This window comes from Amblyomma mixtum, chromosome 3, assembly GCF_055824585.1.
Source record: "Amblyomma mixtum isolate Tamu chromosome 3, ASM5582458v1, whole genome shotgun sequence".
In the NCBI taxonomy this organism is placed as follows: domain Eukaryota; kingdom Metazoa; phylum Arthropoda; class Arachnida; order Ixodida; family Ixodidae; genus Amblyomma; species Amblyomma mixtum.
In genome coordinates this window covers 108,752,567-108,779,010 of record NC_143014.1, presented here as the reverse complement: position 1 = coordinate 108,779,010, position 26,444 = coordinate 108,752,567, and the positions used below count along the sequence as shown (strand labels likewise).

Sequence of the window (26,444 nt, the reverse complement as noted above, 5' to 3'; positions counted from 1 at the left end):
TTCTCGCTGTTTTCCTGTTCGCCGTACTGCAGTCACCACTACGTCGCATCTGGTTCACACGTAGAACCAGATGTCACGTAGTGGTGACTGCGTGTGTGTGACACTGCGTGTGTGTATGTGTGTAATGTGAAAGAGAGAGGGAGCCCGACCTGCAGAGCTTAGCCAGGATCAAAGCCAATACAAAATAAATGAAAAGAACGTCACGCTCTTGCCAGGCTCGCCGTCGACAAGGCCCTGTTGTGCTCTCCGCCGAACGAGAAGCCGATCAGCGGCGTAGCCAGGCCTACTTTAGCCTACTTTAACCAATTTTTTGTCTTTCGCTTCAGAGGGATAATAAAAGGGTAATAAAAGGGCAGCTGCTGCGCCATCCACATGCGCTGGTTTTTCGGTTATTTTGTTCCTCCGGCTGCCCGCAGAGGGAATCTTGGCGGAGCTTCCTGTCACCGAGCAGTTCGCTTCCGAGCTGCAGCCGCTCGTTGGCAGAAACCCAAAACCGATTAGACCGGCTGTTTATATCCTCTTTCAATCTCTTAGTAAGAAACAGCGTCCCTGATTTTCTCCCCCACTTCTGTTCTTTCTGCCATCGCCGCTCTTCCATTTGTCATCTCATGTTTTTACTCCTGGCCGCTCCAATCGGTGACCTTGGACGGGCTTCATTCACGCGACGGCGCTAGGTGGGCTCCGTATGGTGGCTCACGCCGTAAAAAAACTGCCAGCAGGGCTACCGCCTGCGTTGCGGCTCTAAGGCCGTAGCACATTGGCTGAGGTGTCGTCAGCCACGGGGCCATGGAGGTGCACCGAACCAAGGTATTGCGTAGCTGCCCGAAGGAAGACATTTTTCTGGTCACGAAATATAAGAATCTTAGGACGTTAAAGGTGCACTGAAGACGAATCTGAACTCGTCTTTTTGCCGCGGGAACTCGATCTGCACGTTCCCAGCATTCTTATAAACTGCGATTTATTGCCATGTGCGGCCGATTTCCCTAACTAAATCGAATTAATGTCCTGCTCCCGCCTTTTTTTTTTAATTCCCCGCATACGGTGGGAGGAGTCGACCAACGCATGGAGTGCCTTGCAGGCAGTCGCGTGTCAGCTTTGATTTCGCTCTTATTTGGTTTTTGTTAGGTTTCCGTGAATAAATAGATCTAGTCAGAAACTACATAGCTACAAATTAGGCCCACGGAAATAAAAATAAGCGTGGACTCTGCTTTCGCCGATCACTACGTATCACTCCGCCGATGGCAGAGTGGCAAGCCGTCACGGGACTAGCTGAAAGGTTGGTCGACTCCTCCGTATGCGGGGAATTAAAAAAAAAAGCGGGAGCCGGACGTTAATCTGATTTAAATTAGGGAAATCGGCCGCACAGGGCAATAATTAGAAGTTTGAAAGAACGCTCGGAACGTGTAGATCGAGTTCCAGCGGTAAAAATACGAGTTCAGATTCCTCTTCAATGCACCTTTAAACTTAGATTCGTCATTCATGAGGCCCGTCCGCCTGCATCAATGCTCCAAAAGGAGGGGGAAAAAGGTTTGTAGTGCTTGTGTTATAGAGTATTGCAGTATGCTGTAAAATGGAATGACGTGTTTTGTACTGTTCTATATTCGAACAGCAATTCAAATTAACCAAAAGTATAACCAAAGTATTTGTGCATGAAAGTCTCTCTGCAGGTTTGTGTAATTTTTGCACCCTCGATGTCATAATACCCAACAGTATGAAATTGTGATTTCATATTTTGCACCCTCGATGTCATAATACCCAACAGTATGAAATTGTGATTTCATATTTTGGTATCGCGTGGATTGATTGACTGAAAGTTTTTATTTTGAAGAGCTAGGAAGACAGAACTGCGCTATGGGGATCAAGTAGAATCAATCACATTTATTTCACATCATGAGTGTCTTGGCTACAGAGGCTGCTCTGTCCGCACTGTGCTGGAAATCCATGCGTACATCTCGTATATGTCTAATTAGAATATCTACAGCGCGTACTACACCTCGGATGGACACTATAATTTTAGCGCTTCATGTACGCAGACTCTTTAAACGAGACTAAAATAGATGTTTGCCGGCGGTGTAAAATATCCAGAGTAAATATCTTATGGACGCCCATGTAATGATTTATGGTTTGCTGGGCGATGTTTCATGCCGCAACCAAAAACTATTCATGTAGGGCCGAAAATTGTGTATTTTGAGCACTTTTTCCCCGCAGCACTTAAGAATATCCCTGCACTTTCCCCTGCGTTATTTTACAGATGCTTTCTTTTTATCGTTGCTGTTCGTCGGGATGAATGAAAACCAGAGTGCAGAATTTTGGCAAGTATTACTCGTTGTGTGCGCGCGTGTGTGCTTGCGGTTGTTTTATTACGTGCTCCACCGCGTATTTCAAGCAGGGACGACGACCAGTGAGATAGTTGGCTGTCGTCATCAGCTAAGTTTATGTGTTGGAAAAAGTCCAGAATCCAGTTTCAAGCTTCATTTGATCAAAATACACGCCTTGGTGGAAGAAAATGACTACCATGGACTTGTACATCGTACGTGATTTTACAACTCAGATTAGCATCACTCAACATGACTACCCTATTTAGTCCAAATTACTCAGTCCCCGTTGTATGGGTCTACCTTCCAACTCTGGGATATTGCAAAAACAAAGTTTACGTTCAGATGTTGTATAGGTCACCCAAAGGAACCTTGAGCACCCAACATGTGAGGGATGTGACAGGCACAGCGTATCGCATATGATTAGTGCAGCATAACCGTGAGATATGCGCCACCGGAGACAGCGCTGTAGTTGCGCCCAGCGCAAAGAGCGTTCAGACGAGATATTCAGGAAAATGCGAGAAATGACATGGGAGGGCACCGCATTTTCTTCCATGAATTAATGTTGGACACATAAACGTCTGCAGCGTCACCGTTTATAGTACGTAAAGCCAATAATTTGTCGAACGGCGAAGCAACAATAGTGCGAAAGCGGTATCAGCGAGGCGACGGCACTGTGGGGCTCAGTGCTGATCTCCGTAACGGCGTTAGCTCGGCATCTTTTTCGCGGCCATCTTTAGAAGACTCCAGCCACGTTTCACCTTGTTAAAACAAGTACCATGTTTCACCTTGTTAAAACAAGTACCATGTTTCACCTTGTTAAAACAAGTACCATGTTTCACCTTGTTAAAGCAACAATGTTACTTTTTGGTTTTGGTGAAACGTAAATTTAATGTTCTTGATGTCCGTTTTTCTAACGTTTCTGTAATGTTACAAATAAATAACCTTTCCATAACATTAATTAAACATTTAAGCAAGATAAATGTAACTTTCTCGAAAATGGTAAAGCAGCCCTGCACGAGCATGCAGGCCCGCTAGTTGTGAAGGTGCACAACTTAACGCTTCGCAAGGACCAAAAATGAGGGTGACACTTGGCTCCACGATACAGCACAACATGCAGCTCATGCACTCACCTCCGAACGGATACTGCACAGAATCATGTCTATATAGCCATTACTTAGGGGTGCCCCACGAGTGATAGTCGCGAAGTGGTAGTAAGGAATGCTTTCTAACAAAATAATGGGGCTATGCGTGCAGTGTATGGCAGACACAGTCTAACAGATTTAGTTGCAGAGAACTGCTAGTTGAAAAACATCTTAACTCTAAGAACAGCGGGGAAAGTTCTGGGACCTAGGGCTTGAAATATGTTTGTGTTATCGTTATGATTCAAACATTATAATAACATTTAAAAGTCAGCGTTTTAATGATGTTTACATTGAATTTTAAAGTATATAACGCTATTTGTCAATTTTTGACATTACTGTAACGTTCTAATCAACATATAACTCTACTCCAACTTCAGTTAGATTTTTATACCATTCAAATGTTCGGTGCTACCAGGGATGCAGCTTTTTAGGGTGTGGCAGTGTGAATATCGAAGCCCTGCTGGGAGAGGGGGGGGGGCGGGGAGGGGGGGGGCGATGTACTACTCTAGCTATGGGGCTCATATGCTGCGTCGTGTCACACGAGGTCTTTCTTGTATGCGATCGCAGGCAGCAGTGTGTTGTGGGGGACCATAGTCGTGGCGGGGGCCAGGGGAGGATTTAAGGGGCGGCAGAGGGGAACGAGGGGGTCGGCTTCTAAGCGAGAAATTTTACATAGAAAAACCATACTGCACCCCATTTCTTTGACGAAAGATATCCACGAATTGCAAGGCTCAAACAGCACCCCCCCCCCCCCCCCCCCCCACTCCCAAACCTCCTCCTCCAAGAGTGGCCCTCATAAATCCGCCCCTGGCGTAAGTTAATATCCTACCTGATATCAAGAAAGGGAAATGAAATGGTTATGAACAGCGCATGTAATGCAGAGGGCGTGGTTGGTAAGGGTAGTGGAGTGGATTCGAAGAGAACGTAAACGTAGCAGGGAGCAGCAAAGGGCCAGGGGGATGGATGAGATTAGGAAGTTTGTGGCGGCTGGCGCAGAATAAGGTTAAATTGGAGATAAATAGGAGAGGCCTTTTTTTTCTGCAGTGCACGTAGTTTGGCTGCTAATGATGATGACCGCAGCAATCAATTTGAACAAAAATGACCTCGTAACTTACAGCACATGCTAGCCATGGATGAAAGGCTTACAACCGGCTTGAGATGATGCGCGACGTCGCTGCTGTGGTCTCGGCATAAGGGATTGGCTGCAGGGGCTAGTCTCTGGTCGGAGCTTGTTTCATTGAAGCGGACAACGGCTGCCCAGCTCACCGATATGCAGAAAGAAAAGGACGGTGTCGAAGGGCTATGGCATACGGCATCTACACCGAAGAGGAGAAGGAAGACGTGCGGCGGCTGGATCTGGGAGGGGACGGCAGCAGCGGCGGCAGCAGCGGCGGTGAGCGTGGGTCCCCCTGCAGCACCCGATGGGCGACTTCTTGCGCCAGGTCGCAGACACCCTTACGTGGTGCTGCTCTTGCCGCCGCCCACCGGTCACTGGTAAGCGACCGCGGCCAGCTCCACACGATAGCGGGAAAGCGACAGCCGCAGAGCGGCAGCACAGAGCGGCAGCACAGAGCGCGAGAGCTCTTTTTGTTCCCGGCGAAAGGGACGCAGCGCGTAGTACCGTTCACAGTTAGGCATTGTTTTCTCTCGCACCGTGAGAAAACAGTGCCTAATAATGTTAATGTGAGTGCAGAATGCAACAAATTACTTAACGCAATGAAGGCGTGCCTGCTACTGTATGCCCTACGTGAACAACGTACGATCGGCTGTAGGCGACTTGTCAAAAATTTACTGAAGGTGTATTCATTGTAACTCTGTACAGGGCTCATTATGTGTTCACAGCATGCAAGTAACTCCAAGCTAAAGTTGTGGCTCAATGCCTTCACCCCGATTCATGCGACATTTCTTGGCAGGGCAGGCGACTAGCCGGCTTCAAAGCTATACTGCAACTTTTGAACAAACCAGCATATAATAACGAACTGGTATTTCACATAGCTCCACGTTCGCAGCACAACATATAGGGCAGTGAGCTCTCGTACTAAGTGCACACTACGTATTCGTATCCTGTTTTTATTTCTAATACGTTAGCATTAGAAGCCCCACAGTGAAGACAAGGCAGCGCCCGGCGTTGTGTACGCCACCTGACACGGTTGGCAGGCGGCAAAGTGGAGAGAGGAAAATATTAGTACTATTATTATTATTATTACTTTTCTCACAATCCGGTGAGTAGGTTGTGACGACCCACAAGATCACGTGACCTAGGTTCCCCACCTAGGCTTCTCCTGGGGTGGCTGCCTGAGCCATCCTACGCAACCCTATTTACTGCTCGCAACGCCGACACCGGATTTTCTGCGTTAAAATGCGAAAACTAATGCTATCGCATTCCACTCTTAAGGTGACTGAAGCGTCCCCAAAGTTTTTTTTGCCTATCTTCCACGTGTGGCTGATAACTGCACTCCTATCCCGACGACGCGCCCCACGAGCGTTTCCTGCTTTTTATGCTACACTTTTATGTACAGCGGAGTGCATTAGAGCACGATCTTTTTCCTCTTCTGGCGGGGCTAGATGTTCTGAACGCTAAAAATCGGTTATTTGTTGGCTTATGAATTCGTGATGTAGTGATTCACCTTGCCTACACTATGCTGTAGTTATATTGAGGTGTTCATGTGAATGCGTCTGCCAAGTTTACTAGGCGATGAGAAGAATGCTTTGCAAACGTGATGGCGACCAGTTGAGGCGACCAGACAGAAATACCCTGGAAGTGAAAGCTTAGAAGCATTTTGGCGAATGTACATTGGCGATAAGGCAGGTTATTGAAGACTTGTACTCGTACAACGAATCAGTGACGACTGAAAAGGCACTTGCGTAGTTTAGCAAGTTCAATTTTATGTTCAGTAATTTTCGATCTTTCCATGCACCCCATGTTTTACAATAAGGCGCCATTCTGCATAACTTCGCATAAGACTGCACGGAGCACGCTTTCAGTGGCACAGCTGCGCTAAATTATTTTCGTATCCCCATACTCTTAACAGCGCAATTTTCGTGGTGAAATGAGCTTAAGCTTGGTTGACAGAATCTTTCTAAGGAGAAGATGCTAGAAACTTTGACCGGATATTAATTCGAGTTCTCACTGATTGCAGGGCATCATGAAGATTTCCCAACAACTACAATATTCAAGAACGTCAGCTATGACGACGTAAGTAACGCGTGTACAGTTCGGTCACGCTTGTGGTGGGAAGAGGCGCACTAGACGCAAATGATCGGTATCATAACAAAGGCTTAGCGTCACTCGTTATTTTTGCTGCGTAAAATACTGACTCAGAAAAAAGGCATTGGACGCAAAATGTTGAGCACTGTAATCATGTGCGGGTTAATTTCTAATTTATTTTTGATTACACTGCGGGTATGGTAAAAGATCAAGCAGGCAGGCATGTTTTTGCAAATAATGTACACTTGTCCAGTGTACAGATCATGCAAATGTTCCGCATGTTCGTAACATGGTCACGGCGATTAATACTTACCAGTCCACAGAAATAAGGAGCTCGGCAACAAAGAAGGTCGATTCGCTTAATATAGCTTCCTGAAAGGGCCCAGTAACTTTGAGTAGCGATTCACAGACCAGGCAGTTATAATATGCTCAGCCGAAACCCATCCTAAGACGCAGGTAACGCAGGAACAGCGCTGTAAAGTACTCGAAGCGAACTGTCTTGTGCATGTCGCGCATTGTCAGAGGCAGCACACAGGTATGCTTATCATAGGCAGCACGAGAGTTTTGGTACAGCTTTTATGCACGTGAAATGCCCCCTCATGCACCGGGCAGCGCAGCGGCACAGGCGCTCTCGGCTACGTGCAGGCCTTCCGTTATTCTGCTACTGTCTTCTGACGTCTTGCTTATGCCCTCTTTGGACAGCATGGACGGCGCATTGTACAGACCAAGACGGTACAGAGCTCGATGCTTCGCAAGAAAATCGTCAACCGGCCGGACGGAACCAAGGACGTCGTGGAGGAGATCATCACCCCGGGCGGCCATGCCATGCTGGCGCGCGACCGGCCCATGACCGAGGCCGAGTTCCTCAAGGACTCGCTCGACTGGCACAACTACTACCGCTCGCTGCATGGCGTGCCCCCGCTCGCGACCGACCAGAAGGCGAGGGCCGGACGAAACAAGCGCGGCTGTGTGTCGCTAGAGTGCGCGCGAGGTTCAGCGTTGTACTGTACGCACCCACGACCGACAAGGATGGACCTAGCTTCCGGCTACGCGCGCGACGGAACGAAACGTACATATATGTGAGAAAGAGTTCGAAACTGTACACAGCCACCACCAGCCGCCCTAGCGCATTGACGGTTGGCGTTGGCGGTGACAGTATACGGTAAAGGTAGCACTGTACGCCATGCTAGAACCCTTTTGTTTGAAAAACGCGGAGTAGCGTGACTGGTCGGGATAACGACAGTGCGGGTCCGAACTTATCAGGAAAGTGAAACAGGCTATGCAGTGTGGTAGTACATTAACAAAATACAGAAAGCCTGCTTTGCTTCCGATTTGCATGGAGCATGGCGAGAGTCCAAGGCTATTGGGCATACTTGCAACGTGCGTGCACATACTGGGACCGGGTGCATGGCCTGCTCATGCTATTCATAAGGAGAAGAGAGTCTGGTAAAGGCCGTGACGCAGACGCGCATCCGCATGTTGCTCATTAGCGCACTAAAATGAAAAGTGTTCCTAGCAAAATAAATATATTGCATTTTTAAAAATGCAATGTATTGATTGTTAGTATGCTCGTTAGTTAAGCACAAAAAGTAACGTCTTTTTCGTTTTTCGATTGAGTGCATTGCTTTTCAAATTTTTACCATTTTCTTTGTTTGCCTTTTAGTTTTTTTTACGTTAAGAAACAAAAGCGGTCATGCCATAAGTTGCAGATATGTGTTGCTTGTCTGCTTACATCTGGCCGAAGTGCTGCTCTCCAGCGACTGCCGCGATGACCAGATCGGTTTGATACGGCGAGCTCAGGTGACGGCAGCATCCAGCGGAGCCCTGGAATAGGGGCAACCGACCGTTGCGGATGGACTCATCTGACCACATAAAAAAAAAAGCACTTGTGCTAGAGCCAAATAAAGTTATCCTATCCTATGACAGCAGTAGCCAAGTGACAGTAGCCGTTTGGTGTCTGCATTTATAGCTAAAGAGCGTTTAGGAGCTTAGTTGCATTTCGTGCCAAAGCGACTGATAGTTGCATGCCAAATGCACTTATTTTTTTTTGTAGTAGCGTTAGTAATAGGTCGGTTGCTCTTTGCAGCTCTGCGAAATGGCGAAAAAGTGGGCCACCTTTCTCGCCAAGGAAGACCGCTTTGAACACAGCCCAGACACTGAACATGGCGAGAACGTCTATGTGAAGTGGTCCAGCAACACTAAGCATCAAATAACAGGTGAGTGACGATATTTGAGAACGGGATGGAAACGAGAAAGTGGAGTCTTGTGCGCTACGTCGATTCCACAGGAAACAAGAATGCTTCATGGCTTGCCGGCCCCTTCGCTGTGTCGTATCAAGACTGGCTCGTGACGAAACTATCTTAAATGCAGAGAGCTTGAGAATTAGCTGCCTGATCAGGCGGAGCCGGATTTTAGTGCCTCATATGTGCACTGTTTTACTGGAATGGAGTGCAGTCGCGCGTCTAGCTTTTAAACGTCTTTTGTCTGCTTCATGTATTTTACATTTTTTGTTTCAATAACAGAGCCTTTGTTAGCAGGTTGAATAGTACGATGACTCAAAACAAAGTGAGTAAGGGTTGACGGGAGAGCCTCAGTGTGCTTAGCCAACGTTTTGACAAGAGGACTTGTCGTCGTCTCTTTTTAAAACGTTAGCTAACAAGACTGACGGCTTGCCCTCGTTGCTGCTGGCTGACGCCCTTTAGACAAGCACCAGCGAAGGGAAGAGCCTGCTCTTTCTTTTGTGTTACCATACGTATATTGGTTCACTGAACAGTCTACGAAGCCCCTTAAATAGCGGAGGTCATGTTGTGTTGTTTGTTGCATGGAGCTCACAGTATGGCATCCCGAATGGAAGCTATTGCGAAAAACCCTGGGATGGTAAGATGAAGCGCGATGTACAGAACTTTCATTTGCAGGAGCGTCCACGTGCTGCGATTCCTCCGTGCAGCCGCTTCTGAATTAATGAAAGAGAGTGTGGAGAAAATAGCTTTATCTCTTCTGTGTGTGCAAGTTCTGTGCGGCTAAAGCGTAGGATTCAGCTCCGCATTGACCACGATACACGGGGAGCAACAGACATATCCGGCATCTTCCACAACCTCTCTGTTATAAAGGGGTAGTTACTCATTAGCATCTGCTCCGGGGATCGAACCCGGGACTACCGTTTATCCGGGGCAGTCGCTGTACCAACTGAGCTCACTAGGGCGTTCAGCAGTAGGTAGTGCGAAGCCGAATCCTACTTGGAGGATTTCCCTGAACTCACTGGACTAACACCGATACCGCTTCGAATTGCTGATCAGTTTGTCCTCGCGCTACAATCTGCCAGCCGCCCTTATTAGCTCAGTTGGCACAGCGACTCCGCCAGGTAAGCGGGGGTCCCGGGTTCGATCCCCGAATCGGGACGAATTTTTCTTAAAATGCCAAGATTCTGAGAAAGCTGTATAGCTTTCCTTCGTAACTGTATGGCTGCTCTTGGATGGATGCTAATGAGTAATTACTATTATTACAAATTTACTCCCCCTTTGAGGTTCCCTTAAACTCATTGGGCTAACCTGTGTTGCTGCTTTGTTTGGGAGCTTCATGTGCACACGATGTTTTAGGCGTCTATAGCTTGTGGAAACTGCGTCGGACGTACTGCGCTTACCGTGGCTACGCCGTGGTCCGCGCAGGGCGCGAGGCCGTGGAATCCTGGTACAGCGAGATCGCGGACTACCGCTGGGACGGCTCGAGCCCGGACATTGACGCGGTGGGCCACTTCACGCAGCTCATTTGGAAGGAGACGACACACATGGGGTGCGCACAGGCACGGGGACCCACGCACAAGATCCTCGTCGTCGCAAACTACTCGCCGCCGGGCAACGTAATTGGAAAGTTCGCCGCCTGCGTGCCGCCGCGGCTGTACGCGACGTGAGAGACGCCCTTGCTCTCGCGGTCGCTACGAAATTCGCCACTGAGTTTGGAACCGAGTGGCTAGCGGTCACTCGAAGCGTACAGAATAAACTGCTGCAACACAAATAACGAGGCCACGTTCGCGGATGAAACATTCTTCAAGGCAGCGAAGCACCTGTCGCATGGCGCTCGCTTACTGATCTTTAATTGCGTACCTTACTTTCCTCCCAACGAACGGAACGACTAAAATCTCTTGTTCGCGCGCTCACAGCGACGAGCCAAACAGGAATCGTCCATCGTTCCAGCTGTAAAATAAATGCTGTTTAGCTGAACGAATACAAGTTTTTATTCCGGCTGTGCTGCCGCGCATGCTACTTTATTTAAAAGCGCAACCTCCTGCCAAGACTCGAAACAAAAATTAAGGAGTCACGCAGTTCTAAAAGGGCGTTCGTTTCACGTGGACCGCACGTGGCTCCTGCACTGTGCCATTGATTTCACCAATGCAACGTGCTGCAAATTCAAGGCGTCGTTCGTTATTGACGGATGCTGGTGCGAGACAAAGCTTTCATAGCCAGCGGTGTAACCTCAAAGGCGCATTCGTGCGCTGTCACGAGCACCGGCGAAGGACAAGAGATGCATCTAATAGCCATTTCTCGCAAATGACACGTATATTTGTAATGTAGGAAGATGATAATGGCTGTTTCATGTTTACTGAGAGTTTACCCGAGGAGCTGCGGATTTGCGGCGGAAAGCATCAACTCCATAGCAGGCTGGAAAAAAAAAGTTTGCTTTTATGTATTACCTTCTCCAAAAGCAGGACGTCCATTTTTTACATACATGCCAGCAGGGATAAATGCATCGCTTAGTGCATTTCAGTCCAGATTTTTTTCATATTTGATTTTCCTGAAGTCGGTTTACCAAAACGAAAACATTAACAATGCGGATACAGTAGTTAAAAACTGTACACTTTCAGTTTGGTGTGCTGTACGTATACCTTCGCCGTTATACGCAGACAGACAGTTCACTACATTGTTTTTTTTCGGGGCCGCAAGACCATGATGGCCACACCATGTCAACGAAAGAAAAAAACAAAGCCCCTGAAATGGTCCCGCATAAAACATTCACTATTAAAAAAGCATAAAGCAAGTAGAAAGCAATGCGGTAGATAAAGTGGGAGGTGTCTTACGTAGCGGACTGCAAAACCTTATTCTTGCGATCCGGTTGAAGAGACAAAAGATGGTGCAGCTTTTTCTTCTGTTCCTCGACTCCAGAACGAATTTCACGCACTAATGTCAAGCTTCTCTCAACGTCATTTCGTCCTCTCCAGTTAGTCACTGCTTCACCACGGTGCTGTTGCCAGCACTGCGGCCAGGACAGCCCGCGCAAGCTTTCGTGTAACTCCTGCATCAGGTTTCAAGGTATCCCATTGTTTTCCTTGCCAACCGGTAGCACTGGAGAGGGAGTTTCGTTAGAGCCCCGGGAAACTCTTCTGTGTAATTCGTGATAGCGCTGAGCTTGGCTGCCTGACGTGCAATAACAACCGCTTCTGACGTTCGAGACGTTTCTGACATGCACTACAAGGTAACATGGGGTGGTCAACGCCGAGCTGCTTTCTGTTTTTTGCCAAAGTCTGGCTCAGTTATGCGCCGGTCTGATTGTTGTTTACGACCGTGCCTGCCGTCACAGCCACGCGCCAATATCCTTATCCAATGTAGGGGCCCTGCAGCCTCCAGTATACACACGAGGTCATCACAGAAATCGAGATCGATGCCGAGGGTTTTAAGAACAACTAGGGTATGGTTAGTTCTCAGAAAGTGGGAACAAATGAGAGGCAGAAGACTGGCCCTTGTTTGACGTACACACTAAACCCGAGTACGCATATGTGGGAGTAAAAAGGGAGTAAACTGTCTTCTAGCACATTCCCTTTTGTAAAAGGGTGTGCGCTAGAGGGTAGTTTATTGCCCTTTTACTCATTTCCGTTTAGAGTGTATATAGCGTTAGCTATCGGGATTGAACAGGACACCTGTCACGAAGCAGGCGGTCTTGCGTGCGATTCGCTTTGGGAATTCGGTTCCTGGTTGACTGACGCCTTCTGCAGTCTCCAAAACGCTCAGCGGTTTCAGCCCGCATGGCCCCCACGTGGTACCGGCGACGGAGCGTTCCCTTGGGACGTTTAGTGGCGCTAATTCGCGCTAACGCATCTGTCGCGCTGCCTCGCTCTTTGAAGAGAACAACGGCGACGTGGGTGCGCACGTCTTGGCGCAGCCGATGAGCGGATGGAAAAAAGCGTCACGCGAGAAAGTCGTGAGCGGGCGCGACGAGCACGCATGGTTTGCCACTCGCGAGCTCCTCTCCACTCCTCTCTCTTCTTGAACAAAGGCGGACACGTGATGCGAAAAATAAAGAAAAAATGTGCGCTCCAGAGAGGCTGCTCGTTGCTAACAAGTCCTCCTCCACCTGTTTTCGTTTTGCGATGTTTTTGTCGGCACAGACGGAACAAAGGCGACACTATAGACAGCTTCACAGAACGCTGCCCGTGAAAGAAATGCGGAGGTAAGTTTCAGGTTCCTCATTTTTCGTCCGCAAGCCCTCGGTTGCTGAGTATTCACGCAAGCCGTCTTCCTGAAACATTTCTGCTCCCGTACTAACATTACCTTGGTGCGCATTTTCTATAAAGTGCACGCTCTATCGCATATTTTACGCACAAGCGAGAGATGTGTGGTTTTAACACTTCCTTCCGAAGTCGCTCATTGGGGCCACGTTTTGTAGGACTTCGTGTTTCTAAAGCTTAGTGGGTGCAGGCCGCAGCTGAGATACGTATTCTGGGTCGGTGTGTTTCAATTAAGTTAGTCTAGTTTTCGAACCAGTAACAAAAGTGCGCATGTTTGTAAACAGGTTCTCTCCTAGTACTGACCTCTTAGACTGATTTAGAAAAGTCATGTGCTTAGACGTGCCGTTGCATTCTCGGCATTATCATAGAGGCGATATGCGCGGAAATCAGTCTTAGTCGGAACTGTTAACTCCTGCGAAGTCGACTCCATAGCAACATCCACAGGACTTCTGTTGAGTGTGTGTTTCATGATTGGTTGGCGCGTTTTTTATTGGCTATCATGATTGAAATTCATCACCTTCATTACTGAGATAGAGCAGTGCTCGTCAGCCAGCCAAAACTGGATGTTAAGGGTGCAGTTTTGTGCTTAACGGACCTTTGTTTTTCAAGCCTGACTATTTAGGCAAGTGTTCAGGCTACTGTTTTCTGACACGCCAAGGCGGCGACTAGTTCTTAGGGAAAAGGCAAACTAAGGCGCAGTGTTTTTGCAGCCCATACCTTGACTTCGCTAGGACTATAGTCAGGCAGGTTTTACTATAGGTTTTTGTTTCTCCGATTAAATGCTTTTGTTCTCTTCACGGCCTATGGTCCGTACCCGCCACTGGGATTGGCCAGAAATCGTCTGGAAAATAGAAAATGGGTTGCAGAAAGTAAAAAGGATGCAAAATGAATTAAAACTCATGGCCCGAGAAACTCATGGCCAGAGAAAAGGGAGCCAGGGATCACGGAAAAAAAATCAGCAAAACGAAGGGAGGATGCGTGAGCGCGAAAATAAATTCAGGAAGGCAGTTCTGCAAGCTGAGTGCTTGAATGCAATAGGGAGGGTACATCCTTGCCAGGAGTGCAATGACTTCACTAAGTATACATTTTAAAAATTCATCGCACCTGCACTGATGCTCCCACACGCGGCCGTGACGCGAACTCGCATGAGAGAGGCTAACTGACGCTGTCTAGGAGCGGGAAAAGAGAGCATTGTCTCACGTGAGTCATTTCTTTGGATGAACGACTTCGCCAGTCGCCGTTCGATCACTGAGGCTTGCGTACCGTTTTCGTCACCCCGTTTGCGGGGCAACTTGACATGCACACGCTGTCCTCGCTGCCAAGCAGCTGTTTAAATATTTCCATTGTTTACGTAGAAGAGCCAAGCACGTTCTGTTTGGACTGCTGCAGGCACGCGCAGAGACTCCAAGCTCCACCCGCATCATGTGTCACGGGCACAAAACAGCCTATAGCGTTTACTACGGCGACGTGCAGAGAGCTGCTTTTGGAAAGGTCTCCAAACAGCGCACGGCCCTTGTTTCAGCGACCAAGTATTGATAGGAAGATATTACGCACCTGTCATGTACGTTCCCTGTTACAGATGCTCCAACGTACATAACATACAAGCCGAAGATAATAGAAGCGACATACCCGTAACTGCAGCGCCCCACCACTCTCTGACATATCTTTGTTGCGTGTATATCGGCATCGTACACATGTGTACGAAACAAACGTGGAGTTTGAGATGAGACGTCAGATTCCAGTCTTTATCCTCAGCACCCGTCGACAAAAAACGTACGGCTGTCAAGCCTTCTCGTGTGAAATGTAGGGCGCAGTCTCCGCTCCCCGTTTAATACCGGGGCTTCTCGTACGGTCGATTCTTGACGGTTCTCATTTTCAATGCCTAGCAGGAAAATTTCCACTCCGGCCAGTCGTATACTGCTGCATTTTGTCATATAAATGTGCTTGAATATACTAAAAAAAAAAAAAAAAAACGTGGTGGTGGCTTAGTGGCTGTGGCGGTCAGCTGCTGCGGCCAAGTTCGCAGGATCGAATACCCGCCACGGTGGCCACATATCGATCGAGGGGAAATAGAAGTCAGTGAACGTTAAGCACCCCTGGTGGTCGAAATTAATCCGTTGCCTTCCACTGCAGTGCCTTTCATAACCATTCGGAAGCTTTGGGACGTTACACAACACTACCATACCATACCATACAATACCATACCATACCATACCATACCATACCATACCATACCATACCGTACCGTACCGTACCGTACCGTACCGTACCGTACCGTACCGTACCGTACCGTACCGTACCGAGCCGCAACAGTAATCAAAGAAGCACAACTGGCCGAGCGTATCTCATAAATGAAGTGAGACCTCTACCACTTTTCCGCTTTTCTTCGCATGGCGATGCGCACTGTGCCATGCCCAGCTTTACTGGACCCTAGAGTTACTGTATATGCTACCAAGCATATGCAGTAACTCTACTGGACCCCAGCAACTAGCGTCACCTGTTGGCCGCCAGTAGCGAACACCATGTAACTCAATGGGGATATTTTGAGCTCGTAATTTGAAGAAAACTATAGTGTCCGGTGAGGTTTTGCGCAAACAATATTATTATCATGGCTGAATCTTGCTCCCTGCTGCAAAATTTGGCCGATAAAGTGCTTTCCGCGCTCACAACTATTTTCCGTTGCCATAGAAAATTAATGGGATGCACCGAACATTCCAAATTCCCGCGATAATTTTGAGTGTTCAGCGCCACGCGGTTCATTGTGGCAGCTGTGGAAACTAGAAGCGTTTGTCCAGATTTCCTGGGCTTGAGTACGTGCGGTCGCTGCCGCTATTACATAGAACATTATTTGTGGTAGCGTTTATTCGCCTTGTTTCCCTTGAAAACCTCCGTTAGAGAGAGTGAGTGAGCGAGCGAGTGAGTGAGTGATCGCTTTGTCCATAGGCGAAGCTAGTGTACCACGGAATTCCCGAGCGTGCAATTAGCCACGTCGTAGAATGGCAGCAACTTTTTGCCCGGATGTAATTGCTTCACGTCCGGATAAAACCGCTTCAGTAGACAGCATTTTTTATTTGCTACCCCAGCTGAAAAACAAACTCTTTCTTTGTTTCGTAGCGCAAGGAAGATGTGCTGACACTGCAAGCTGTTCCTTTGGCAAATCACAGGACGATATCGATTGTGTTGTCTCGGGAGCAAGTACGCCTCATCTACGAGAAAAAAAAGAAAATAAAGCAAACACCGCAAAGGTAATTGGACGCGATGCGTGAAGGACCGGCGCCCTTCTCTAGTGCCACGCAAAGCTCCTCATTGGCGCTTCATGATAGTCGTCGTATTGTTGCAACGTGCTTGATTTGCATCACATTAGAGAGGACTGCTAGTGTTGCAGTCCTTTCTCTCGCCGACAAGATTGATTTACAAACGTTTGCCGTTGGAGCTAAGGACTGAGCAGCTAAATAATATAGCAACTTCAAATGAAGCTGCAATAGGTGTTCAACAGAAGCCATTCGGTTTTCTTTTTATTTTTTTGGTTCATTATACATAATTTCCTGCACAGCTCATTCAAGTAGTCCTGCGCTGCGCAGCCAGTTGTATCTGGAAACAACTAACTTCTGTAACTTCTAGATAAGATTGTGCGCGCTTGCAAAGACGCACGTGTTCCAGTAATAGCCTCGTACTGAGTGAATTGGGTGTGTGTTTTTTATCTATTTTTGCGTGTGCTCTTTCTGCCCTCATGTCCTTTGTGTGATATAAATGTTGCCTTCATTCGATGGGAGGGCGTATTTTACTTGAGAACAATGAACTTTGTGAAGTACGTGACTCACGACCTGCGCGCAGTGCAGCATTGCCTTGACTTTCTGGCATCGTGCGATCAGGGATTTAGGTCTTCAATTTGCGCCACTCTCTTGCGCGTTGGCACGTATTCGTCCATTTGGCTTGACGCATCACAGAAAGGAGAGGAATAAAAGAAACTAAAAACAGAAGTACGTGACTGTGAGACATTTTGAATGGCGATTTTTTTTCTAGCGTCTGCAATTGCGACTATGGATCGAGGCAAAAAGGTGGTGCGGTTCGACGCTGGTTCTTGGAACATAATGTAATGCCACATTCATTTTGGAATGTAAAGTGGCGCATAAACTTCATGCCCATCAAGAAAAAATTGTAGCGGATTGAGGTAAAAATTGATGGTAACAAAATGTTTGCAAAAGATATGGTAGCATACTCAGTGAAAGAGCGATGAGGGCATTTTCGGTTAATGAATGGGCATATACGTGCTAACGTCGTAAGACAGAGATGTTATTTCTTTTTGTGCTTGGTAATGCTCATACGCATAAGCCATTTTCGTACCAGTGTGGCACAATAAAAAGGTTGTATGGAAGTTTACTCTAGAAATTATGGTGGCTGGTCCTCTTGAGGTGGTTTGCAACACCCCTTGCGAAAAGCGATAAGCCATACAGCCGGGAATACGATTAATAAATGTGTGCCGCGAGCCTAGCATAAGTCTCTGTAGTAGTCATTCCATACACAGCGCCTTTCTTTTAGTCGGAAGCGACAATCATCACGTGCCTAGTGTTCGAACACGGCCCATGCGAAAAATGCCTAAACGACATTTTACACAGCGGCAGTCGTGTTCATTCGTTGGCCTCAAATGGTTTCGGACCGCGACCCGTTGTGGCAAGATGGCCTTGCGTTCGGGTTGCACCGGGTGCTAAAGATTTTCGCAAACACGGTGCTGTAGATTTTCTGCATGCGGCACCATTCGAAGAGTGGAGGACCGCTGCTCTAAGCCTTCCAATAATTAAATAAGCTTATTTCTTTTGTCATGTAGAACCTCGAGGTCAAAATTATTATTACTATTATGATTTAGGCTGCGTTGTGCTGAAGTTATGAGCGCTAAGCTGGCGCAACTAATGTCTCTTTAATCTGAGAAAGGCGTTAGGAAAACCTAATCCAGAGCATTCCATGGCATTGTGCTCATAGCCTGCAGTTGTGATTATTGATCTTGGAAAATTACGCATAGTGAAATAATAAGAAGGCAAAAGAAAAACTCAGAAAATAGGGTAACGTACGAGCAATATTGCCGTAATTACTGGCTCAGCAACCAAAGCGTTTAATGCTAAGCGTCCATGCTGAGGCTGCCGCTTATCGTTCGCCATTTAGACGCTAAGATAACTTTGTTTCTGGCGCACCGTTGGGGTTTTCTCACCCTGGGAACTGCAGAAATTTGGTGTTTTCCGCCTGCGCGGGCGTCGCATTTATTCTCCGCACGGACGCCCAAGCTCGTAGCGGAAGAATCAGGTCTTGCTGCCTCCAGACGCGTGTATACGGACAGCGGCGCACGTCTTTTTTGCCGCCGCCGCCTGAATCGGAAATCGTACGCTATCCGCTTCGGCGCGCTCGCGGCGTGCCGTCCCGTCGAGCATCCATCGGCGCGTTTTCTATTTTGTCGGCGCGCAACTACTGAAGCAAAACACACGACCTGGGACGGAGTGAAAAACGAAGGGAGCAGGCCGAAAGAACGGCGCGATTTCAACCCGTTCCTCGAGAGGGCGCAACTTCCGGACGCCGGCCATCCGCCGGCAAAAGCCGAGCAGACCGAGCCCCGAACCGCGGCTGCGACGCGACGTGCAAGATTTCTGCTTGCTCCCTCGCTGCGCAAAGCAGAGTAGTGCCCGTCGGCTCAGTGCTGCGGCAGTGCTGGTCAGCTGTGGGCGCGCTGGTGCTTCGACGAGCGGGGGACCGAAGCTCTGGTTGTCACCGTCTGCAGAGGGGACACGCCTTCTACCTGACCAATCACAATGGGGCAATGCTGCCGAAAAGAAGCGCCACGCGGCGGCCGTGAGTACCACGAACGGCGGCGACGCCAGTTGGTGAACAGCAGCTTGAAACCTTCGCACCGAGGTGCCGGTTTCACGCCTGTTGCTGACACGCGTTTCCGAATTAACGCTGCGCAACTTGCCAGATCCGCTTTGAGCTGTTATAAAAGCGCTGAATAAGTTACCTTTCCCTGCGCACGTGATTTTCATTAAGTGGCCGTCGTATTGTCTGTCGGGAACAGAGACATCTTTCGCAAATTTTTCTTAACCTCTTGTTTTCAATGCGACGCAGTCGGTACATTTCACGTTATTAACCTCAAAATAGTCTTGTTATTGTACGCGAGCTAGAAGTTGTTGATTCGGTCAGCGTATGCGACTGCGTGCTACTTCAGCGTCCCAGCATCACGTTTCACCGATGGCGGGGAAACGCGATCCTGCGTCCTAATCTGCCGCGCACGCATTTACTCTCTCGGCGTTAATCACCACGCCGCGTGTTTTATCTTCGGCGACCATATGTCAACGCGGCCCACTTATTGCCCACTGGATGCGACGTAGTTACTCGACCTATTGCTCTCGCGCCGCACAACTTTTAGCGAGATTGCATATGCCCTAAATAAATATAAAAAACTGCATTGCTAAAGATTTACTTAAGCGCGAAGTTCGTAAGTTTCAAGTTTCAGGTTTCAAGTCTCAAGGTGCTTAATAAGCACATCATACTCTTGAAAGAACTTGGCTAGAGGGAGAGGGGTATTACGGTAAATTAAAGCAGTTGACACAACGCCACTATAGCTGTCCACAAATAATGTCAGATATAGTTCATTGCGGTTATTGGTATACTGATAATATACAGATGCTATTATTCAATTAATAATCGTCACGTGCAGCACAAAACGCGAAGATCTCGTGACTTGACTGGAATAGACAACTGGTCAACCGTAGTAAATTTCTCGGTAGAATAAATAAATAAAACTAAAATAATGACAGTGTTCAGTTGTTGACGACAAGTTAACCATTCTCGTGGTTAAAAGGCGTGGTTGTAGTCATGAAAGGGCCGGAGCAGGGGGTCCTAAAAGAAGTCTAAAAACTTTTTCATGAAGTCAGGGTGAAGCGGCAGTCCCTCTAGGGTCGGGAAGCCGGTCAGAAATGTATGAAATAAATCGTTAAAAGAGTGCAGGGTGTAGTGGCGAAAAAAAATAATTCGTAGTAGACATTGTTACTACACACGTGCCTTTCGAAATGTGCCGCAAATTTCTGCTGACTAGTTAATTTTATTCGAGACCGGTCGTTGCTTGCGCGTTGGTATCCGGTATCGGTACACAAGTCGAGAGCTTTGTGAAGTGGCTGCTCGCACATATCTAGGCGGCTTTGTTTCATGTTTACGGGTTGGGTGGGCAGCATACCGGGCCGCTTACGTCATCGAAACGCCACACATAGAAGAAAGGGAGAACAGAGGTTTCAGAGGGCGGTGCGGTCGAGATATCGAGTCGAGTGTCACGTAGCACCCTGTGGACATCACAGGCGCAATAATAACTACACCCACCAGCCGGCCCCGCAATACCGCCATAAGCTCATGCAAGCGTCAGTAAGCAGAGGAGCGTAGCTGGCGAAACGCGAAGGAACGTCGTTCAGTCGAGAGCCTCGGTTAGATAAGGTAGCAGATAGCGGCGCCCTTTGCACGGCTGTGCACAGTTCTCGACCGGAGTTCCTCGTTTAATGCCGGCGGATTTCCTGCGCGCGTGCAAATAAACACTGGCCTCAGCTCCGACGCGCCGCTCTTCCCCGTGCTCGCGAGCGCACAGGGCAAGCCGCGCCGTCCGTCAACTTGTCTGTGAGACGAGCGCGAGTCGTGACTCTTTCAGTATTGCACTATGCTACGCTATGCGCCGCCGAAACGCCACCGACGCTCTGCTGAGGGAACGCGAACGTAGAGTGGGGAACGATCGACAGCTGTGTATGCTGCATTGTATATCGACCAAGCGATATGGATAAAGGTGTGGACGTCCTCGAGCACGAGCGCAAAGAAAGGGCCCACGCTTAAGGAGCTGCTCAGTTCAGCGTTATCCCACAGGTGGATTTCGCCCGCGCTTGCTAAGGGCCAAGTTTTGAACTGCTGCTTTCCCGGGAATGAAGCAGTTACCGCGTACTATTCGGGTGAATTTCCAGCGTACATCTTTCTTTTGTAGGGCGGTTCTTAGCAACCAATTACTTGTTTGGTCATATGTGTATTACACAGCCTTGTTACTTCTGTATAGGAGAAAAAACAGCGCGCTCTGCCTGCCATGCGTTCCCCTCTGCGAAAGTGTTGATCGGGTGCCGGAATAAAAAAGCGCCCCCGTCGAGGCACGACGGCGCCTCTAGGAGAGATCCGTCGTCTGGGGCGCTTCAGTCTCCAGGAAACTCCCACGGCTCAGCATTGTAGTCGGGGGCGCTGTGGCGACGCGCTATCGACCTCGTCTCGAGCGTTCCGTACCGCGCTGGGTCAGTGGCCTTCGCCACGAGCGAGCTATTCCGCGAGCCATTCGCAGAAAGGCCTTTTACTTTATTATTTCTACAAAAGGAGATGGAGGGGGAGTACAACAATGACGACTAGTTCGCTCGTATACACGGTGTAAGAAAAAGCAACAAAATGCTCGCGGCAAAAGAAGCTACAAAAGGCTGTTCACACCGCGCTTGATAAAGTGATGCCAAGGCAGACTTCCTCGTGTCACGAACGTCGCTCGTGTATTAGTCATTAATTTTCCCGCGACAGAAAGGGTGTGATGCACACGTACCCGCAACGTCACTTATTAAACGTATGGTGCCGTCATTCGTTACATGAATCCGCTTTTGTCGTAATGAACGTTCGGGACTGCGAAGTGCATTGACCTCAGACAAAAGAAAGGCCAAAGGTCGGCAGATAGCTTCGTAGACAGCTGAAATTGCATATCGCGCTCAAGCTAAATGCGACGCATGCGTCTCGTTCGCTACCTCTTCAAGTTCCCCTCTTCGCTTCACATTATCGGTCTATAGAATGCAGCGCCAGCGGAAATGTCCTCAGTGCAAGCTGGGACGCTGGTGCCAGAAGTCTAGCATGGACGATGTAGATTTGCTCGGAGACAATAAGCGTTAGCTAAGAGTTCGCGTCATGTATTGCGCTCTGAAAATCTCTCTCTCTCTCTCTCTCACACACACACACACACACACACACACACACGCGCACGCACACACGCGCACGCACGCACACGCACACACACACACACGCGCGCACGCACGCACGCACGCACGCGCACGCACGCACGCACGCACGCACGCACGCACACACACACACACACACACGCACGCACGCACGCGCACGCACGCACGCACGCACGCGCGCGCGCACGCACGCACACACACACACACACACACACACACACACACACACACACACACACACACACACACACACACACACACACACACACACACACACACACACACACACACACACACACACACACACACACACACACACACACACACACACACACACACACACACACACACACACACACACACACACACACACACACACACACACACACACACACACACACACACACACACACACACACACACACACACACACACACACACACACACACACACACACACACACACACACACACACACACACACACACACACACACACACACACACACACACACACACACACACACACACACACACACACACACACACACACACACACACACACACACACACACACACACACACACACACACACACACACACACACACACACACACACACACACACACACACACACACACACACACACACACACACACACACACACACACACACACACACACACACACACACACACACACACACACACACACACACACACACACACACACACACACACACACACACACACACACACACACACACACACACACACACACACACACACACACACACACACACACACACACACACACACACACACACACACACACACACACACACACACACACACACACACACACACACACACACACACACACACACACACACACACACACACACACACACACACACACACACACACACACACACACACACACACACACACACACACACACACACACACACACACACACACACACACACACACACACACACACACACACACACACACACACACACACACACACACACACACACACACACACACACACACACACACACACACACACACACACACACACACACACACACACACACACACACACACACACACACACACACACACACACACACACACACACACACACACACACACACACACACACACACACACACACACACACACACACACACACACACACACACACACACACACACACACACACACACACACACACACACACACACACACACACACACACACACACACACACACACACACATGGTTTTGCCGCCGCGGTGGCTCAGTGGTTAAGGTGCTCGGCTGTTGACCCAAAAGACGCGGGTTCGATCCCGGCCGCGGCGGCTGGAATTTTTTTGGAGGAGAAATTCTAGAGGCCCGTGTACTGTGCGATGTCAGTGCACGTTAAAGAACCCCAGGTGGTCGAAATTTCCGGAGCCCTTCACTGCGGCGTCTCTCATAGCCTGAGTCGCTTTGGGACGTTAAACCCCATAAACCAAATCATATATATGGTTTGGTTTATGGGGTTACCAAATCATATATATGGTTTGGTTTATGGGGTTACCAAACCATATATATGATTTGGTTTATGGGGTTTAACGTCCCAAAGCGACTAAGGCTATGAGAGACGCCGTAGTGAAGGGCTCCGGAAATTTCGACCACCTGGGGTTCTTTAACGTGCAATGACATCGCACAGTACACGGGCCTCTAGAATTTCTCCTCCAAAGAAATTCTGCCGCCGCGGCCGGGATCGAACCCGCGTCTTTGGGTCAGCAGCCGAGCACCATAACCACTGTGTGAGTCTAATGCGAGTCTATATATGTGAGTCTAATGTCACCGGCTGTTTACAAAACATGCAATTAGTTGTAATTCGCATATATTCGCATTAAGCCATAGAGAAGTCATGTACTGGTCAAGAATATCACCTACATTCCTGTAAAAATACTTTGATGGTACCTTGTCTAAACTTCTAGGTCAGCTCACTTAGTGACTGACAAATGCAACTGACTGCAAACGTGGATATTGAGCAATGAAACAAATAAATATATTTCGTGTGATTCCGGATACAGGAGAGAGGTGAGGCGTTATATCACGTTTACTTTATTCCGCACATTTTGCACACCTTCTTCGCCTTTCTATTGGACTGCGCCTAGAATGAAGCATCTGAGTAAGCAAACTCGACTGCGCACTAATATTTGTTTCAACTGTAATCAGCGACTTATCTGTTTCGGCTATGACCGCTATGCGTCAAGCTGGAGCCCACAGTTCAGTTAAAATGCTAATTTTGCGCTGAGTGAATGTATCATTTTATCTAGATTCATTTGGCGATGTTGGCAACCGTTGTCTCAGCCTCTCTGTAGCAATCATTTGTTTACTGACGGAAGGAAAGTGACACAAGTCGAAATGAAGTCCTCAGAACTGTTAAGCGCCGACATTGGCGTGCTTTGAACAAGCCGATTACAAAACGGAATTTCCCGGAAAATAGCTTCTGATAGGCTAAAGTCTAAGATATTCATCACCTAGTAACAATGAACAAAGATCGCAAAACCAAAAAAAAAATCATGCCCTCAGCAGACTGATGAAAGTTCGAGGATAGACAGGAGCATGGAAATAAAACAGTAGGTATCAATACTTGAATACAATGTCACTTTAATTTAGAAGAATCATAGCTCTCAGAGCTGCCCTTTTATTATCTTTTGGGTCAGTTTGCGGCCGAAGCACTATCTATCGTGAAATGATGCTCGTCTGAGCTATTCACTGTCGAGCTTAGAACACGCTCAGAACACTTGTGCTCTGTGCACAGCGCAAATTGTGTTCTGGCGCGTAACGGTGTCAGCGTGACACGAATTTTCGATGGTGAATACATGCACACACGAACATTCTAGGTTGATTTGTTTTTGCTTTATGGGGTTTAACATCCCAAAGCGACTCGGGCTGTGAGAGACGCCGTAGTGGAGGGCTCCGGATGATTTCGGTCAGCATGGGTTCTTTAACGTCCACTGACATCGCACAGCACACGGCCCTCGAGCATTTCGCCTCCATCAAAATGCGACCGCCGCGCCCGGGATCGAACCCAGGTCTTTCGAGTCAGCAGCCAAGCACCATAACCACCGAGCCACTGCGGCGGCTACATTCGAAGTTTAGATGGCTTAAATAAATACCAGTGAAAAGTGACGGGACTACTTCATAGGGTTTTACAGGTTGAATAAGGAATCATGCCCAATTTCGCTGTTCAGCTTCCGCAAAAAAAAAAAAAAAAACTCCCAATGAATTGAGCAACCGGCCTACAAATGCCAAACCAAATCGCTCGTAACAGTGCGGCCTTTTCAAGACGTTTTCAAACATAACGCGGTATTAGCATTTAACCTCTGAAAGCTACGCGTTTACGCATATCGTGCTGTGTCCATGCACGCTGGTTAAAAAGCAATCTTTTCAACGGCTTGCTGTATGCTAATTGAGACAATTGTGACATATTAATTTCATATAAGAGTATTAAAATTTTCACTCAGCCACTCAAAACGTCACGGTTGCTGGGACAAGAAACAAACATAGGCTTTTAATTTTACTTTTTACTTTGCATTTTGTTTTTGACTCTGCTCTGGCTCGCGCTTTTAATTTCACCCGCTTTCACTCTTTTCTAGTTTTCTACTGGTCTCGGTTTCGGCTCACGGGACCTTCTGCCTGTTGAATTCTTGATGTATACGTGCCAAACGTTTGATAACGCTATTGATGGATGGTGTTTTGATATGAAGAATTTTTGCGTCGTGTGCTGTTACAGTTTTCTGTCACATGGGTCCTGGCTGGCATTTATAAAGCTGATCGTTGCTCTCAATAAATTGTTGGTAGTTCGGCGCCTGTCCTGTTAGCTTCTGTGTTTGTCCTCGTCTTTTCGCGCTGCCTCTTCTAGCCATGCAACAAGACCAGCGAGCTCAAACCGCAACTCTCGTTTATTTTCATGTCCTTGCCATCTGTTTGGTTGGTTTATGGGGTTTAACGTCCCAAAGCGACTAAGACTATGAGAGACGCCGTAGTGGAGGGCTCCGGAAATTTCGACCACCTGGGGTTCTTTAACGTGCACTGACATCGCACAGTACAGAGGCCTCTAGAATTTCTCCTCCAAAGAAATTCCAGCCGCCGCGGCCGGGATCGAACCCGCGTCTTTTGGGTCAGCAGCCGAGCACCATAGCCACTGAGCCACCGCGGCGGCCCTTGCCATCTGTTTCACGTCACAGCTGTTTCCTGCGCTTACAGTGAAACGTAAAGATGCAGC

General features: G+C 48.3%; 2 protein-coding genes and 1 long non-coding RNA gene across 8 annotated transcripts in view; 2 read left to right on the top strand and 1 right to left on the bottom strand.

Annotated features, from left to right (window-relative positions):
* The window catches only part of LOC149351318 (uncharacterized), a 56,945-nt gene that overhangs the window by 14,219 nt on the left and 16,282 nt on the right, over positions 1-26,444 (bottom strand). The window contains exon 2 of the long non-coding RNA XR_016290576.1: positions 8,401-8,492. This is a non-coding gene — a long non-coding RNA (uncharacterized LOC149351318). The remainder of the gene's footprint in view (positions 1-8,400; positions 8,493-26,444) is intronic.
* Positions 1,051-10,885, top strand: LOC149351320 (Golgi-associated plant pathogenesis-related protein 1-like). 4 transcript variants are annotated; one of them, XM_089580650.1, is made up of 6 exons: positions 1,051-1,527; positions 4,737-4,954; positions 6,601-6,656; positions 7,371-7,607; positions 8,755-8,884; positions 10,334-10,885. In XM_089580650.1, the coding sequence occupies exons 2-6, from the start codon at positions 4,882-4,884 to the stop codon at positions 10,573-10,575; spliced, it is 738 nt and encodes a 245-aa protein (XP_089436776.1). In that variant the 5' UTR covers positions 1,051-1,527; positions 4,737-4,881; the 3' UTR covers positions 10,576-10,885. The 4 variants fall into 4 exon arrangements, with proteins under 4 accessions (XP_089436776.1, XP_089436774.1, XP_089436777.1 ...); XM_089580648.1 differs by having other exon boundaries at positions 4,722-4,954; XM_089580651.1 differs by having other exon boundaries at positions 4,722-4,954; positions 7,371-7,747; positions 10,334-10,457.
* The window catches only part of LOC149351317 (Golgi-associated plant pathogenesis-related protein 1-like), a 49,496-nt gene continuing 36,039 nt past the window's right edge, over positions 12,988-26,444 (top strand). The window contains exons 1-2 of one of the 3 annotated variants that reach the window (XM_089580643.1): positions 12,988-13,106; positions 16,279-16,409. Coding sequence is in view for 1 of the 3 variants with exons in the window: in XM_089580639.1 (XP_089436765.1) it covers positions 18,960-18,999 (40 nt within the window). In the remaining 2 variants the exon portion in view is untranslated. Of the gene's footprint in view, positions 13,107-16,278; positions 16,410-18,460; positions 19,000-26,444 lie in introns of those variants that run through there. The other 2 variants (XM_089580647.1, XM_089580639.1) reach the window with 2 other exon arrangements.

Bases quoted from the DNA above. Each gene is read 5' to 3' on its own strand.
- LOC149351320 (XM_089580650.1), top strand. From the start codon at position 4,882: ATGGGCGACTTCTTGCGCCAGGTCGCAGACACCCTTACGTGGTGCTGC. The intron at 6,657-7,370 runs GTAAGTAACGCG...CTCTTTGGACAG, and splicing joins AGAACGTCAGCTATGACGAC to CATGGACGGCGCATTGTACA. The intron at 8,885-10,333 runs GTGAGTGACGAT...TGGTCCGCGCAG, and splicing joins CACTAAGCATCAAATAACAG to GGCGCGAGGCCGTGGAATCC.